At 48.5% G+C, this 17,082-nt stretch overlaps 1 protein-coding gene across 7 annotated transcripts; it reads left to right on the top strand.

Moving 5' to 3' along the window:
- The first annotated feature begins 9,046 nt into the window (after positions 1-9,046).
- On the top strand, positions 9,047-14,292 carry LOC128135280 (lysozyme g-like). Of its 7 annotated transcripts, none has more exons than XM_052774069.1 (6): positions 9,047-9,164; positions 11,186-11,311; positions 11,724-11,825; positions 12,087-12,283; positions 12,407-12,545; positions 13,584-14,292. In XM_052774069.1, exons 1-6 carry the CDS (start codon positions 9,062-9,064, stop codon positions 13,715-13,717), a joined length of 801 nt encoding a protein of 266 aa, XP_052630029.1. In that variant the 5' UTR covers positions 9,047-9,061; the 3' UTR covers positions 13,718-14,292. The 7 variants fall into 7 exon arrangements, with proteins under 7 accessions (XP_052630029.1, XP_052630034.1, XP_052630033.1 ...); XM_052774074.1 differs by having other exon boundaries at positions 9,073-9,149; positions 11,238-11,311; XM_052774073.1 differs by having other exon boundaries at positions 9,091-9,164; positions 11,238-11,311.
- Positions 14,293-17,082: the final 2,790 nt, after the last annotated feature.

Below are 17,082 nucleotides of genomic sequence, written 5' to 3'. Positions count from 1 at the left end.
CTTTCTTCACAAGCAGTGAGTTCAGATTGCTTTTCCCTCTGATCTTTTCTTGGTCACTTGTGTCCATGTTACTGCAAGTTACTCATCTGGCTGGTGTACACAGGGCTGCTGCAGTCGCACTCTTGGTCACCCTTTTGACCTGTGGTCTACTAAAAAAAACAGGCAGCTTTTCCCCATAGCAGTCCTCCTAGTGCTGTGCTCTGTATCGGCAGCTGGAAAGGCGTCGATAACCCACCGGTGTTTTGGGCACTGCTGAGCTCAGGGCTGTCTCTCCAACATTCCCCCCTCACCAGTAGGCTGGGGGTGGGGAAGATCTTGGGAGGGGATATGGCCAGGACAGCTGACCCCAACTGACTAAAGGGATATTCCATACCATATGACGTCTGCTCAGCAACAAAAGCTCAGAGAAACTGGGGGGGGGCATTCGTTATTATGACACTTGTCTTCTGGAGCAACCGCAACATGTACCGAAGCCCTACTTCCTGGGAAGTGACTGGACATCGCCTGATGATGGGAAGTAGAGAAAAAATCTTTTGTTTTTCCTTTGCTTCTGCACATGACCTTTGCTTTTGCTTTATTAAACTTTTGCCTTTATCTTGACCTGTGAGTTTTTTTCCACCTTATTTTCTCCCCAGCCTGTCCTGCTGAGGAGGAGTGATAGAGTGGCTTGGTGGGCACCTGGCATCCAGCCAGGGTCAACCCACCACAGTAGGTAAGGAAAGAGAAAAGCCAAATCAGAGGGGAAAGAAAGGTCTGGGGAATCACAGACCGGGACACGTGGCTGCAACACTGAGGAAGATGCCAGAGTGAAGGATTGAATGATTGCTTCGTGAGCACCTGGGCGACGACAAAGCAGTGAGAAACAGTCAGGAGGGCTCCGGCAGCCTGGCTAAGCAGGGAAAAACCACCTCAGACCAACCAAAAGTCCTTATCTCACCAGATAAGTGGCCAAAAGAGAAGCTGTGGTTGTGCCATCATGAGCTCGATAAGGCTTTTGGCAGGAATCTGAAGTTCCCTCTGTTGTGGTTTAAAACCAGCCAGCAACAAAGCACCATGAAGCCGCTCACTCACTCCTCCCACCCGGTGGGATAGGTAGGAGAAAATATAAAGAAAGGCTCATGGCTCAGACAAGGACAGGGAGGAATCACTCACCACTTATGGTCACAGGCAAAAAACAGACTCAACTTGGAGAAAAAACAAAATCAATTTAATTTACTACAAATCAAATCGAAACAAGGATAATGAGAAGTAAAACCAAATCTCAAAACACCTTCCCCCCACCCCTCCCTTCTTCCCAGGCTTAACTTTACTCCCAACTTCTCCACCTTCTCCCCACCAGTGGCTCAGGGGGACGGGGAATGGGGGTTGTGGTCAGTTCATCACACGTTGTCTCTGCCGCTCCTTCCTCCTCAGGGGGAGGACTCCTCAGACTTCCCCTGCTCTGGCATGGGGTCCCTCCCATGGGAGACAGTCCTTCACAAACTTTTCCAACGTGGGTCCTTTCCACGGGCTGCAGTCCTTCAGTCACAGACTGCTCCAGCGCAGGCTTTCCCATGGAGTCTCGGCCATCTTTGGGGGCCTCCACTCCCCCGCTCCCCTCCATGGGCTGGGGGGGACAGCCTGCCATCTCACCACAGGCTGCGGGGGCATCAACCTCCTCAGGCACCCCTCCTCCCCCTCCTTCTTCACTGACCTCGGTATCTGCGGAGGGGTTCCTCTCACATTCCAATCCCCCTACTCACTGCAGGTTCCCCTTCTTAAATCTGTCATCCCATCACTGATTGGGTTGGCCTGGGCCAGAGGTGGGTCTGACTTGGAGCCAGGGAAGCTTCTAGCAGCTTCTCACAGGAGCCACCCCTGCGGCCCCCTCCCCCACGGCCAAAACTGCGCCACACAAACCCGAAATACCCTCACAGGGCCTTAAGATAAGTACAAAAAGCACTGGTTATCAGCAGCTTGTGGTCAAACTGGTGAGACATTTCAAGTGGAGCCACACAAGTCTGTCCTACACCAGTTTATCTCAAATTTGTGGTCAGAAAATGAATGGTGGACAAGAGCTATCAAACCATGGGTTACGCTGAGAGGCAACACGATCACTTCCACTGATGGTTAAAAACTACGAAAACCAGTTAGGAACCAAAGTACCGAAATAAAGTAAACACAGGTGCAAAACACTTGAGGAGCTCAAACAGCGACGTAAGTAGGGGCAGAACGGGTGGGAGACCTTCCCGTGGAAAGGGCTGGGGGGTCCAGTGGGAACCGAACAAGTCGATGCGAGGGGAGGGGGGAAGAGAAAAAAAAGAAGAGGGGAAAATCCCATCTGGGGATTTATTTTTATCATAGCAGTGTGTATGAAGCACCTGGGGTAATTCTCCTCTCAGCTGTCAGCATCAGTGAGGCTCGGCTACAGTGTTTGAGTCTGTCGCACCAACAAAAATGTGCTCAGGAGGATCACAACTCAAATGGAACATACAGCCTATAGGAAACACGGAATTAGATTTTCTTTTTTTCCAGAAAAGCAAAAGAGGACAAAGTCACGATTTTCTAATATGCAAAAGAAAGGGAGGGCAATGACCCACGTTCTTCCCTTCCCCTTGAGGGTAAGGCAAGTAGCATTGAGTTTGGCAGGTTTGTGTTGGATACTTCAGAAAACTTTCAGGGTAATGAAGCAATGCAACATTCACTGGGCGTTTTAAAGAACAAAGGCCAACATGTAAAAGCAGCTGTATATCATGCTGCTGTGGAGTGGGGAAATGCAATAGGTGTTGTTTAAGGACCTTTCCAGGCTAACATCGCTGCATCACAATCAGCAGTCAGCAAATCGAAAAGACAACAAATGACAGACAGGGAAGAAAAATCTTCCCTGTAAGGGTCCTATGCTTTGGTTTACGACCAATGTCAGTATTGGGAAATGTATTTAAATGTGCTTCTTACAATAAACAGCAAGTGTGAGGTGGCAAGCTTTCTCTCTCATCGACTTGTTAAGCTGCAGGTGGTATGGGCTGATCTCTCCGTGGCTCAGGCAGGGATCTGTCTGAAGTCCGAGGCTGCAATGACTGGCTTTCATAGACACCAGGTAGAGGGAGCAGTTAAACAACCTGTTTCAGCAGTAACTGAAGCAGTAGGAAACCACTGCCAAAAACAAGTCCCCAGGGGCTAGAGCCATAAGCCATGTGAGTGAACAGATTGCTCTGATGACTGACTCTGAATGCCGGAGTCGGAATGGTTTGAGCCACGTGTCCATGTCTCTCTCTCTGACAGATGCAGAAAACAAAGGGAAATGCCACCACAGCAATGCAGTGCTGAATAACTGGTTTGTTCTCCTTTGTTACTCATTGAAAAAGTGGGCTGGGATTTCCTAGCCAGCAAGCTGTCCCCAGGACAGTGCTTCTCTGGTGGTTGCCTTGGGCACACTCGGGACCGCACCCCAAAATACTGGGCTCATCTTATGGGGTTTTCTTCCTGATAAAAACAACCTCATGTTTTATCTAGGCCAGAAAGGGCAACACCAGCCCCACTTTAAACTGGAGATGTCAGATGAACATGAGAAAACCTGTGTGGGTCATACTGGTGGTCGATCACCCCCGAAGTCTGCCTCCAGCAGCAGCAGTAGGACATGCTGCCTAGGGAGGACACATGAGCTTGGCTACTTTCTGCGGTCCATTTCCAGCCCAGCACCCCCAGCTGTTTAACAGGGGTGGCAGGAGGCACACCCACCCTTTGTACGGCGCTGTTGTCCATGGATCCATCCAGTCGCTTTGAGAATGTGCTGGTGCTGTTGGCCTCTACAGCCTTCTGGGTGGCAAAGCCATGGCCATAGGTTCCTTCATAATACTGGTTTGAATCTTTATAAAATCCTTTCTGAAGACCTAGCTATACTTCACCCACTGGCCTTTATCCACGTACTCACTGACACTGTCCCAGAAGACCATCAGGATCCAAGGCAGGATTGCCCCTTATGGGAGCTGGGCTGACCGTCTCCCAGCTGACCAGGTTTATCCATCATCTCAGTGATCTTACCTTTAACGTACACTCTCCTATATTGCCCAGGACGGGCACCAGCCTGTGGTCCCAAGGACCCTTCTGGAGCCGGTGCTGCAGTCGGGGGTGACACCAGGCACCCACCGGCATGCCGGCACTGATGCCGCCCGGCAGCAGAGCCCTTGCCCAGGCTGCCTGCTCTGCTGTGGCACAGCCCAGTGCCCCCAGCCGGCTCAGAGTCACTGGCAGGAAGGCTTTCTGTTTGCTCCAGTACTTACTTCCTATTTATACTGAATTAATCTGGCTCCTGTCAACTGTCCCAGGGTGGGAACCTCCCCACAGCCTCCACAGTAAAGACCGGCAGGAAGGCTACAAAGGACTACGAAGGCTTTGTCACCCCTGAGTCCCCCTTTCACACCTTTTTCACCAAGCAGCCCTGACCTTCCCCCAGCTGCTTTTCATGTTTTGCTAACAGTTTGAGCATCCCTTGCAAGGCACCCTCCAAGGCCTTTTTCAGTCCTTTTCCTTGTTTACATGTGACCTGTGTTTTATGTCAATTTAACACCAATTCTCAGATGGACAAGTTTTCCATTTGCTGCAGAGCAGCCTTTTCCCTATGGCAGTCACCGTAACTTTTCCTTTGAGGGGACAACATTTTGTTTTCTTCCTGAGTTGTGGCATTCTTTTACTTCTAACATGGTATTTTTGAACAGCCTCCAGGACGCTTGCAGGCTTCTTTGGTTTGGAGCTGCTCCTTTTTGCTGGAGACTGTTGTTTCTAACGCTTGCCTTAGTTTATTTAATTGCCTTCCTTGAAACCGAATACTCCCATAGTGGATGCACATGGCCTGTTTTTTTCCCATTTCAGTGTTAAAAGTGATCATGTTGTGGGATTGTAACCTCAGAGCAGTTTCCCACTAACACCCCTCAAATGAAGCCGTTGTACCGCTCTTTAGCGTTTGTTTCTGTGGGTTCTTGGACCAGCTCTTCCTGCAAGCAGGAACTTATTGCAACCAAAAATTCTGCTTCTGCATCTCATTCTGACAAGGCATCGATTCAGCCTGTACGCAGGCTCTCACTCATACCTCCATCCTGTATTTACTGCTTCTCTGGTCTCACTGACCACTCTCACTGTCCTCCTAAAGGATCAATAGTACAGTCCTACTACAGCATTTTTGTCAGTAGTGACTAGGATTTCCACTCACAGGTTTTTAGGATGCTTCTCTTTTCCTGTAACATTTTTATGCTGTTACATTTTTATCCTTCACATACGGCATCATTCCTCCACCTCTACATCCTACTCTGTCGTTCCTATAAGGCTGGCAGTGCTGTATCTCATTGGTTTCCTAGCCTCCACCAAGTTTCTGAGATACCTGCTATCTCAGGGATGTCATTTGGCACCAGGCATTTGGGTTCATCCAGCCTGCTTTTGAAGCCTCTAGGATCTGTGCAGAAGCTCTTTTAAGTTTGCCCTCTCTTCATTGCTTAATATTGCATGTGCCAAACCCTTGCCACTGTATTATTCTATTTTGTCTTTCTCATTTATTGTGATCATGATGCTTATTTCCCTCCTGTTTTTTTCAGAGGTAAACTGAATGTCAGCCATGTCCACCTTGTAGAACATGTCAGTCCTCTGCATCTCTCAGCTTCCCCTGCTTCTAGTGGAAATGCTCCTCTACAAGCTCTTTAATTTCCAGTGCCACAGCTTGGCTGTGTTACAGCTCAGGTGCAGCCTACCCCTTCTAGGCTGCTCCTCTCATCCATGAAGTTTTGCCAGTTCTTCCCATGCCTCAACCATCTACAAGGCCCTGCATTTCCCCACGAGGCCACAGTGCAGCCTTGTGATGAGGGACCTGCCCCCAGCGCAGCAGCTCCCAGCACCCAGAGCATCCTGCCTCCCTGCCAAAGGCTGGGTAACCTCCCACAGCTTAAATGGGCTTAATTGCTTTGGGAAGCTTCTATCAGCCTAGTGTCTGCCCTGAAGGCATAACTAGGATCACTCGTTTCTTACCCTACCCTTATTAATCTAATTAGCAATAGAGGAGAAATGTTCAAGAGCATGAAAAAACCCACACAGCGAGGATGCAGCTGACCCGAGACTCTCTTGTGCCTTCACACCGTGAACTGCCCTGCTGCAGCCCTTGGCCTTCCAGAAACACTTCATTTCCAAGAACTGGAGAGGTTTCTTGTTGCAAGGCAGGCAAGGAGAAAATTGGTCCCATTTCTGTCCTTTAAATCAGGTTTTATTAATTCTCTGCCTATTCAGCCACACCTCAGCTGATTCAGATCAAGGAACTGACAAAGTTCAGGAGGGGCTTGGATATGTGCACGGTTAGAGAAATCAGGAATATAGATTCCTGTCATAATAATAAAAATCCTGGCAGAGTATTTTTTGTACCTTTTCCTTAGAAACAGAGAAAATCTCTAACAAGATGTGGCTGCATGCCTGAGACACAAGGGCCACATAGGGGACCAGATTATCCCACAGATGTCTGCCCTCAGCATTTAATTGCAGGAGGCTGTCCTTCCCTCCTGCCAGACACAGGAGAGAAAAGAGTAGCTGGTACTGGATCTGATCCAGTGCCCTGCAGTCTGGCTTCTGGGTAAAGCAGAATTGTCTCTCCCATGTGACTGCTGTGATCAATGAAGAGCTGCCTACTGATAGCTCATGAATACTATTTATTGACTGGATCATTGTGGCCCTTGCTATATGTATTATAGGTAGGTGTCATGCACTTACCACATACCCAAGCTATTTCAGTAGAAGGACTGTCAGATTGCTCTACATGGAGGCTGAAAATTTAGCTGGGCTGTTGTGGCCAAAGGTTGATGGCCAACAGTTCAAAGCCTTGCTGGTGGCCAGCTACTAGGGGCATCCCCTGGGGACTGATCCTGCAGCTAGTACTGTTTAGTGTCCCCAGCACCAACGGTTCACAAGTGCTTGGTGGGACAGGACTGCCAGTCAGAGGAATGTGGACAGGCTAGACGGGGATCTCATGAAATTCAACTGCAGGCACTGCCAAGTCCTGCACCTGACACAGAAAAGCCCCAGGCACCAGTACATGCTGGAGACCAGCCAGTTTGAAAGCAGCTCTGTGGAGAAAGCTGTAGGAGTCCTGGTGGACTGCAAGTTGACCACAAGTGGGTAATGCACCCTTACAGCAAAGACAACCAACAGCCTCCTAGGCTGCATTAGGAAAAGCATCACCAGCAGGTCCAGGGAAGTGATCCCTCCCATCTACTTTGCACTTGTGCTGAATTTTGGGCTCCTCAGTATAAAATGGACCCTGATATGCTGTGGGCCAGTGCAGGCCACCAAGCTGGAGCACAAGTTATACAAGCAGAGGCTGAGGGAACTAGGTCTGCTCAGCCTGGAGAAGACAAGGCTTTTGGGAGACATTTCCAGATACCTCTGTGGAGCTTATAGAGAAAGTGGAGTCATACTTTTCTCAGAGGTGCACAGCAAGAGGGTCAGAGGCAACAGTCACATGTTACAACAAGGCAAATTTAGACTTGATAAAAGAAAAGGAGTTTTTCACAAAAAATCGTGGGTGGTTAGGCACTGTACCAGGTTGCAGAGAGAGGCTGGGGAACCTCTGTCCTCAGAGGTGTTCAAAACTTGGCAGTGCAAGGAGCTGAGAAATCCAATCTAGCTTCAACGTTGGTACTGCTTTGAGCAAGGGGTTGGACTAGAGACTTCCTGAGGTCCTCTCCAGCCTCCATCACTCTGTGCTTCTGTGGGTCTGTGAAGGTGCAGCCAGAGGGAAGAATGGAAAACATAGATTTAATCTTCTCAGCACACATGGTGAGAGACGATGAAGGAGCTGCTCGCATGGATGCTGCACAGCTTGTCGCACAGAGGAGCTCCCCGCGTTGGCTCCGGGAGCACCGATGTGGTTTACAGGTCAGTCAAGGGCTGGGCAAGGAAGAATCAGCAAAACAGTGATGCCAACACCCCAGGCGTAATGGGCTTGGACTGAAACAGCTCACCTAGCATATCAAGTGGCACTTTGGCATCTGTATCCCTTCTCCCCGCAAAGCTGGGCTTTGCTTTTAGAGGTAAAGAAGCAACATTTTAAGAAGGTTGTTTTGGGCCACCTCATTCCTCTGACTGCAGACTACCAGGGAGAATACACTGCAGGCGCAGAGGAGAGCAGAGCAGCTGAGAAAACCAGCACTGCAGTCCCACCACGGGAGCACGAGCCCCGTGGGAGAGGTGAAATTGTGGGGGTGGAGGGGGCCCTCGGGGAAGACAGAGAGGGCGCAGAGAGAGGTTCAGCTAATCCAGTGACCACAGCAACCAGTTAATAACGGACTCAGTGTTATTTGCCTTGCTCCAACTAAAAGTGGGGGGAAATTCCCACTCCACTATTCATTATCAGCATCTCCTTCTGTGAGATTTCCAAGAGATAATGTTAAAATATCAGTCTTCTTCAGCAAATATGCCAGGTCCACGAGGCACTCATCTGCCCAGGTATTAAATAATGAAGGTAAACCTGGGGGAGCAATGTGCCGCTTCTTTCATCACAGCCAGCCTTGTGCAGCGGCTCCATCTTGTGAAGATGCTGTCAGAGGTGGGATGAGACCCTGTGCATCCACACCATCGAAGGAAACAGGGCTTGCAAAGAAAAGCATCAGCAGAAGAAGTCAAACCCACTGCTGATAAAGCTGTGCCCAACAAGCCCTCCTGCGCTTTGCTTTCTGACCCCTACGCACCTTTTGGAGACTAACCACAGCCTCCAAAGTGTAGGGGACAAACATTTGTCTTAAACATTTCTTGGCACAGAAGAAACCACAAGATGCCGGTTTACAAGGCAGAGCCCTGCACAAGAACCCACAGCCTGGCGCAATAACTGCCAACACGCTACGGCACAGGCGCAACGAAAGGTCGTCTGGTGGTCACGGCACTTAACGGGGGCACCCGACAACCGATGACCCCCTAAAAAACACATCCGCATACGCAATGGACTGGAGACACCACACGATCATTGTGTGGGTACCAAAGTCTCTGTGGCAAATGTGCCGTTGCCTTGACTACTTCTTGGAACCGGGCGGAGACTTTGGGACTCGGACTGTATAAAATGGTGCCATCAGGAGCTAGGGGTGGGATCCCCCACCACCAAGACACCAACAATCAAGAGGACCAACGGGACGCCGCTGGATCCACGGGTGGTGATATCTTCTGTCTCTCTCTCTCTCTCTCTCTCTCCTTCTCTCTTTATACATGTGGCATGGGACTCGTTTGTGTAGTTGAGTTGTCTAGTTAAGTAGTTGCCATTTAGTTATTGTATCTACCCTCATGCCTTGCATTCTGTATTAATAAATGGTTAAACTAGTTGGCTGGTGTCGTTTCACCTTAATTCAGTCCAGGGGGATCACGAACTTGGTCATTGGTCCCAAGGGGAGGGAGGTCATCCTAAACAACTCCTTTCGGCCCGAACACAAAGACACCAGCCAGACTCTCCCACCCACAGCGAGCAATACTTTTCCCCCCTGTGGTATTTTTGGCATGTGAGGTGGCAGGGAAAGGGTTGCGAGCGTGCAGAAGCGTGGCTGGGAAGCAGAGGGAGAGGTCTCTCGAGGGCAGGCAAGGAGCTTGGTAGACGGAGGCAAGGGCCTCCAAGACCCTCTGACTTGGGCAGCTGCAGGCAAATAACCCCTCGTTAACGTGACACCGGTATCCTTAGCATTGGTGTCTGTCCCCAGGTGGCAAACGCAGTTTCAGTGTTTGGAAATGCCCAGCTCATTACAGTCCCTCTACTCACAGGCAGGCATATGCCAGAAACCTCCCGCCTCCACAGCAGAGAGAAGTGTTGAGGCAAAGGGTTGTCTGAATCATTTCAGAGATGCGTTGGACTCGTTAAAAGCTATTACAAAAAAAAAAGCTGAAACAACAAAGTGTCATTATTTTTTTTTGCTGACAAGCAGTATCGGCAGAGCACGCTGTCACGGGAGCACCCCCCCCAGGCAGGGGGAGATGGGCCACCAGCATGGACACGGCCAGTCTCTCAGGAAAGAGCTAGCCCAGGCGGTAGGGCTACATGCCCCTCCGTGCCACGTGGCCAACAGCCCAGGGTCAGTCCCAGCACTCTTTTCTTGAGCAGTAGGGACACAGCCCGGGCTGCTGGGATGGGACTGAGGCAAACACTTGCAGAACAGCTGGATGCTGGGTCTTTAGCTCAGCCCTCACCATGGCTCCTGCCAGGAATAGGGTGTGAACTATAAGATGTAGATGGAGAGACACCCAGAGAAAAATCAGGTGTTTCTTCTTCTCTTTGGAAATCCAGGAAATGCCTCTCCTGAGTACATACTTGCCACCACGCCAATGTCTATAGTGCTGCAGGTTCTGTTTACATGAGAAAGAAATGCTGTTAAGTCTGACAAAACCACAGCTCAATACATTTCATCATAGTGTCAGATTACTACTGAATGAAAAGTTGCTTTCCCTATATATTAAACTTCCCCAGACCTCAGTCCTGTGCCAGAAGCTGAGCTGTGGACAAGTAGGTAAGATACCACTGCTCAGGGTGGGAGCTCTTCTCCTTCCCTTCAGCAATACCACCTCCTTGGCATCCCAGAGGCTGCAGCTTTTTCCTGCCTGAGATTTCTGCTTGAATAAGGATACTGAGATTTGTCCTGTAGTTCTGGATTTAGGTCACCTAGATTTACATGGCTCTCATCCATACGTGAGCCTATCTCCCTAGGCTCCCCTCACAGCCCGTGGGGGGAAATGGGTGGTCCCAGAGTACAACTCACCCTAAAGTAGGTAGCCACAATGGTTTGGACAGCTTGCATCTTGAAAGTGCCAGTTTCTGGGTACAAAGAAAGTCTGAGGAGATTCAGGCGAAGCTGTCCAGGTATGGCAAAGGTGGTTTGTATACGGAATAAGGGCGTTCATGGTGGGAGTGCAGCAGCACAGGGCACTGACCATTACTAATTCTGTTTTCTGAATTAAATATTGGGGTTTGATATTTGGAGGAAGTTACCAGTGTGTTGTAGAAGAGACGGGTTTGGAACACCAGCAGAAGTGAGAGGTCACATATCTCTTTTGAATGGCTGCAGCCTGGTTTGTGCCAGAGCAGGAGAGTTGCCATTGGAGTCTCTTATAAAAAGAGACACAGCTCCATTTGTGTATTGCTTTGCCTACCCAACCAAGAGAAACACCCCATCAGCTCAGAGTTTCTTTGTGTTTATTTGGCAAGCAGTGAAATATATCTGTGCCTTCATGCGTGCCAGTGCTGACTGTTTGATTTTCAGGCTGTTTGGCATGCTCAGGAAGAACCGCTCCACGTACACAATGCTCGTGCTGCTGGGCCTTGCTGCCCTCCTGGGTAAGTCTGGCATCCCTCGCTGTCTCACCCCAAGCAGCCAGGCACGCGCTCCCCGGGGCCGGGAAGCAGGAGACACTGATGCACTTCCTCACCTCCCTCCCCAAAATCTCGGTTGCCATTAAAGTCCATCTGAGGAGAGAGTGCTTGGGTCCCCTTGTGAGTCTTGCAGAAGGAGGGGTGGCCCCTGAGGGACGGGTGGGCGCAGGGTGCAGGGTGCAGGGTGCAGGGCACAGGGTGCTGGGCGCAGGGTGCTGGGCGCAGGGTGCTGGGCGCAGGGCAGGACCCCCCCCTCCTCTCCATCACAAAGAGGGACAGAGGCACCCATCCTCTCCGGGGTGCAGCCTCCCCTTGGGTTTTACTTGCAGTCACAAAAGTTTTTTACTGCTTGAGCCTTTCCGTGTCCCCTCTGCAGGTGCCTCCCAGGGCCGCACGGATTGCTACGGCAGTGTCAACAGAATTAGAACCCCTGGGGCTTCAAGGAAAACTGCAAAGCCAGAGGGTTTACCCTACTCTGGTGAGTATCCCTCTTCTGCCAGACAGCTCCATTTCTCCATGGGACAATAATGCCAGATCCTTCACATTTCCAAAGTGCTGAACACACACTAGCTGCTGAGCCTGCATAATATCGCTGTAGGCGATCATCTACCTCCTCCCACAGGCAAGGCAAACAAAATGTTGGTGTAATTCTGTCTGTTTTAGAAAGAGAGAGGTGAAAGACAATTCTGAGTTTTAAAAGTTATTAAGCAAATATATTTACTTTTGATTTTAATTACAGGAGTTAGAGCTTCAGAAAAGATCGCTGAACGGGACCTAAGAGCTATGGATCAATATAAAACACTCATTAAGAAAGTTGGTGAAAAACTGTGCATCGAACCAGCCCTGATTGCTGGCATCATCTCCCGGGAATCTCATGCCGGCAAAGCACTGAAGAATGGCTGGGGTGACAATGGAAATGGATTTGGTTTAATGCAGGTATTTGCTGATACTCCACTAAAACCTGATAAACAAATAGCATATAAATAAAAGTAAGACTCCTAAACATATCATCCATTACAGCAGGGAAATGACTTCTTTTTGTTGTTTTGATATTTCTAGGTTGACAAAAACTCACATAGACCTGTGGGACAATGGAACAGTGAAGCTCATCTTACCCAGGGCACAAACATACTTATCATGATGATAAAGACAATACAGAATAAGTTCCCACGCTGGACAAAGGATCAACAGCTGAAGGGTAAGGTACAAGCCACAGGTTTTGTCCAGGAAAGAAGAAAAACTTTAGGATGAGAACATACTGAATTAGTTCCCGTGTTTCTCAAAAACTACGTTTCTAGCAGGCTGTGGCTTAGCTTTTCATCTCTCTTTTATTTCACCAGCAAAAGACAAGTTTTGTCAATTCTGTGTAGTTTCTGCCTTTCGTTAGTATGGCAGTCTTGTTGAATTTCCACCACCATGTGGCAAATATTTATACACCTGAAATCTAGTCTATATAAGAGCTGAGCTTTCCTTATCTAACCATGAGGAGTCTCCTACAGCCGTTCAGGTTAACAAATAGCTCCGTGGTTTACTGGAATGGGGCCAGCAGTTCACTGTATCTCTGTTGACAAAGGAGATGAGTTGTTTGCTCTCAGGGAATTGCAAAATTGTGCTGCACAACATCGAATAGCTGCCCACTTCAAAGCAGGCTGCACCCTGCAACCCCCTTGGACTGCTGGGGTGCCACAGCAGGTTTGTTTCACAGCTGCCTCAGATACCTCTGCTTTTCAACACAGCATATGGAGTAGCATATACACAGCTGCGAGACAAAGATAATGCAATGTATTAGTGTGTTTCAGCTCTCCTTTAAGAGCAGTAGTTTCCAAGAATGAGTGAGAAGTTACAAGGATTATGTTGGATATGATATGATATATGATATATTACATGATATGACATCATATGATATGATATGATCCCATTCTATTTTATTCTGAACAAGCCCAGTATAAATGAAGGCCTTGTGCTGGGCCAGGTAAACGGTACAAGTTCATCAAGCTGCAAATATCTGTGAACACAAAACCTCAGTATCTTTTAGATGTTTTGTTGGATTCAGGAAAAATTGTAAGCTGTTTGCAGAGCCCCATTTAAGTCAAAGAAGATTTGATAACGCTGCCTATTCCCCTTCCAAAGTCCTGATAAGTGAAAGCTTTCAAAACAGTAAAAGCTGAACACATCAGGCTGGAATTTTCCCTGGTTTTTTTAAGTCCGTATGAGCTCTTTTGGAGTTTTGTTTCAGGTGGGATTTCTGCCTACAACGCTGGTGCTAAGAACGTCCAAAGCTATGACAGAATGGACATCGGCACCACCCACGATGACTACTCCGACGACGTGGTTGCGCGAGCCCAGTATTACAAGAAACACGGATACTAGACTCGGTAATCTCTACTGAGTAACTTCCTTACCATCACCTGCATGACAACCCTGAGGGAGACAAGACACAGAGCAGCTGTACCCTGCAAACCCATAGAGATGCAAATGTACAGGAATGATTTACAGGAATAAGAATTTGCAGACTAAAGCCCTGAATTTTTTAAACAATATTCAGTAAGACACCAGTCATATAGTTTCCTTACAAGCAATATGGTTTGGATTTTACAAAGGGAATATTACCAAAATCTTAATGTTTTTGTCTGCTATCTACTTATTTCTCTGAGTTATGAGGAATACCTTGTTTTGCTATTGATAATTTGCTGCCTTCCAGATCTTAAAACACATTTCTGGCAAAATCTGTCATTCTCTTAAGAAATCAAAAGGCAAAATACTTCCTTGGGTATTAGCTTCATGATTTATTTTTTCAAAGCTGCTTGATATTTACATTATGCTGTGGCATAGTCATTTTTTTCTGAATGCTAATTTTTCATATAAATGCATAGAATAGACGGATGCTTTCAGTCATACAGAAATAAGCAAACAGAAATTGAATAAAAGTGTTATTAGCAAACAAAGCAGGACTCCAATGTACTCATATTGTCATGTGTGTTAGCAAAGTTTGGATAAGTCTGATGTTAATTTTAGGCAGATACTGAAACTGAGAAGGGAACAGGATGAAATACATGTTTGCCCTTCACAAAATTCTTTGCCCTCTCTGCTGCTTGAGAAGAGTGACACTCAGGGAAACAGCAGTCTTTGAGTTTGGTATATTTTGGTGCTCCTATTCCTTCTAGACCCGGAATTGAACTATGTTGTGGTTTAAGCCCAGCCAGCAACTAAGCACCACGCGGCTGCTCGCTCACTCCTTCCCCCCGGGTGGGATGGGGAGGAGAATTGGAAGAAAAAGGTAAAACCTCATGAGCTGAGATAAGGACAGTTTAACAGGACAACACAAGGAGGGAAGAAGTAATAATAACAATAATACTAAAAAAAGAATGTATAAAGCGAGTGATGCACAATGGAACTGCTCACCACCCGGAACCCAATGCTCAGCCTGTTCCTGAGCTGCGATCCCTCTTCCCCCCAGCCAGCTCCCCCAGTTACATACTGAGCATGACGTCATATGGTATCAAATATTCCCTTGGCTAGTTTGGGTCAGCTGTCCTGGCTGTGCCCCCTCCCAGCTTTTTGTGAAAATTAACTCTATCCCACCTGACCCCAGGATAAATGATTTTGGGGGTGGGAGGGTGGAAAGGCAACAGAAGGAGAGGGGTAGATGCATGCAGGACTGAGTGACGCTCATTCTCGAGGGCCAAAGAAAGAGTTGGGTTTGGTCTGGCAGCAAGTAGTGCGAGCTGTGCCTTTCCCACCAGCATCCACTTGCATGCTGAGGGAACTTCCTCTATTCTTCCATGATGAGCTTCTGGGACTGGGAATAATTGTATGTCAAAATAATTAGAAAAACCACTGGCTGCAAGCATCTTAAATGGATAGGAAAATGCAATCCAAAGCCATTAACAGTGCACAGAGTTATGATACACATCCTCCCAGGAGCAATTAGAGACCATGCTGAAAACATCCAGCATAGATTTAAACAGGGTAAATAGTGCCCAGCCAGCCTGTTTGCCTCCTGCAAGATGACTGACTTTATGGAGAAGGGGAGAGGAGCGGATACGGTATACCTTGACCTGCCAAGGTCTTTGCCCCAGCCTGGTGTAGTATCCTTATAGCAGACTGGTGAGACATGGACTGGATAGGTGGGTAGAAAATTGGCTAGAAAGTTGCCAGCTCAAAGTATGATGGTCAGTGCCACAGGGTCCGGCTGGTGGCCAGTTGCTAGTGGCATCCCCCAGGGACAGATCCTGCAGCCGGTACTGCTTTGTGTCTTCAGCAGCAATTCAGACTAGGGACAGAGAGTGCTCCCAGCAAGTTCACAGATGATACCAAATGGCAGGTCCTGGAGAGGCTGGAGAAATGGGCTGATGGTAACCCCATGGTGATCAATTAAGACAAAGGCAAAGCCCTATACCTGGGACAGAATAACCCCATGCACCAGTACAGGCTGGGAGGCAACTCTCTAGAAAGTAAGCTGTGCAAAAAGGGTCCTAGTGGACACCATGGGCCCTCACAGAGATGTAGACTAAGAGCACCCTGAGCTGCATTAGTAAAATTCTAGTCAGCAGGAAGGGGAACTATCATTTCCCTCTCTTTCATGCTTGTGAGACCACACCTGGAGCACTGTGTGCAGTTTGGGGCTCCCTGATACAAGAGAGACACGGACACGCTGCAGTGAGTCCAGAAGAGGCCACCAAGGTGGCCAAGGGCGGGCGCACAGGACACACACGGAGAGGCTGAGGGAGCTGGAGAAGAGTCAGCTTTGAGGTGACCATGCTGTCTGGGGCCCTGACTGCACTGATGGGCTCTGCAGCCCCTTCTCCCTCTCTCCCAGGGGTCTAGCTGCCTGCATTGAAGGTCAGCTCTTATATTGCAACATGACGAGCCTCATCTGTTCTGCCCTCCCATGCACCTTTTGCCTGCTGGCTCAGGAGCTGCATTTAAGCTCACAACCTTGCCCTGGGTCCTCACCTGAGCTGCACTGGAGGTCAGCCCTGTGCCTGGCTTTGTAACCTACTGATCCTGATTTTCCCTTGCTGACTTTCCTTCCCGGCTTGCTCTTGAATGTGTCTTGTAATGACAGACTTGTCCTAGCAGGTCACCTTGATTTGGAAAGACCTTGCTCGCCATCACCACAGCCCACGTGGTGCTGTGAGCAGTTTGTATGGGAAGGTAGGCTGGGAGGTGTCTGCCTCGCTGCCACCCTGCAGGAGCGGCTGTCTGACAGCATATGCTTGAGTACTCAGGTGATTCACTTAATTTTTTTAAATACAGGCTGCACAAATCACCCAGAAGTAACAAATGCTGATGACTATTCAACTCTTAGATCAACCCATTAGTCCTGCAGATTGACTCTGAACAATCACTTCTGCAGATGCCTCATGCCAGTAGTTCCTGGAACCAGCACGGCGGGATGTCCCTGTCCCATGGCTCACTGGCCCACGGGCTCCGTTAGCTGGAAGGCACCTTGCTGACACTTCAGCTAGACCTGCTATGAAATTACTTGTGTTTGTTATGTAAAACATACATGTTTTAAAGCTACTTTCTCTTATCTTACCTTGTACCAAATTGCTCAGTAGTACCTCTGAAGGCAAGGTCTTAGCACTGGCAGTCTCCATACTAACTCCCACCGCGCCCATACAGCCAATGTCAGGTGAGATAAGGGCCGTTGTGCATTTACAGTTAAACATGAGCACCTCAGTATTTTCTACCTCCTGGCAGTTTTCCAGTAGTCATGTAATAAATACATG

Source organism: Harpia harpyja, chromosome 22, assembly GCF_026419915.1.
Source record: "Harpia harpyja isolate bHarHar1 chromosome 22, bHarHar1 primary haplotype, whole genome shotgun sequence".
In the NCBI taxonomy this organism is placed as follows: Eukaryota; Metazoa; Chordata; class Aves; order Accipitriformes; family Accipitridae; genus Harpia; species Harpia harpyja.
This window is presented reverse-complemented; position numbering and strand designations above follow the sequence as displayed.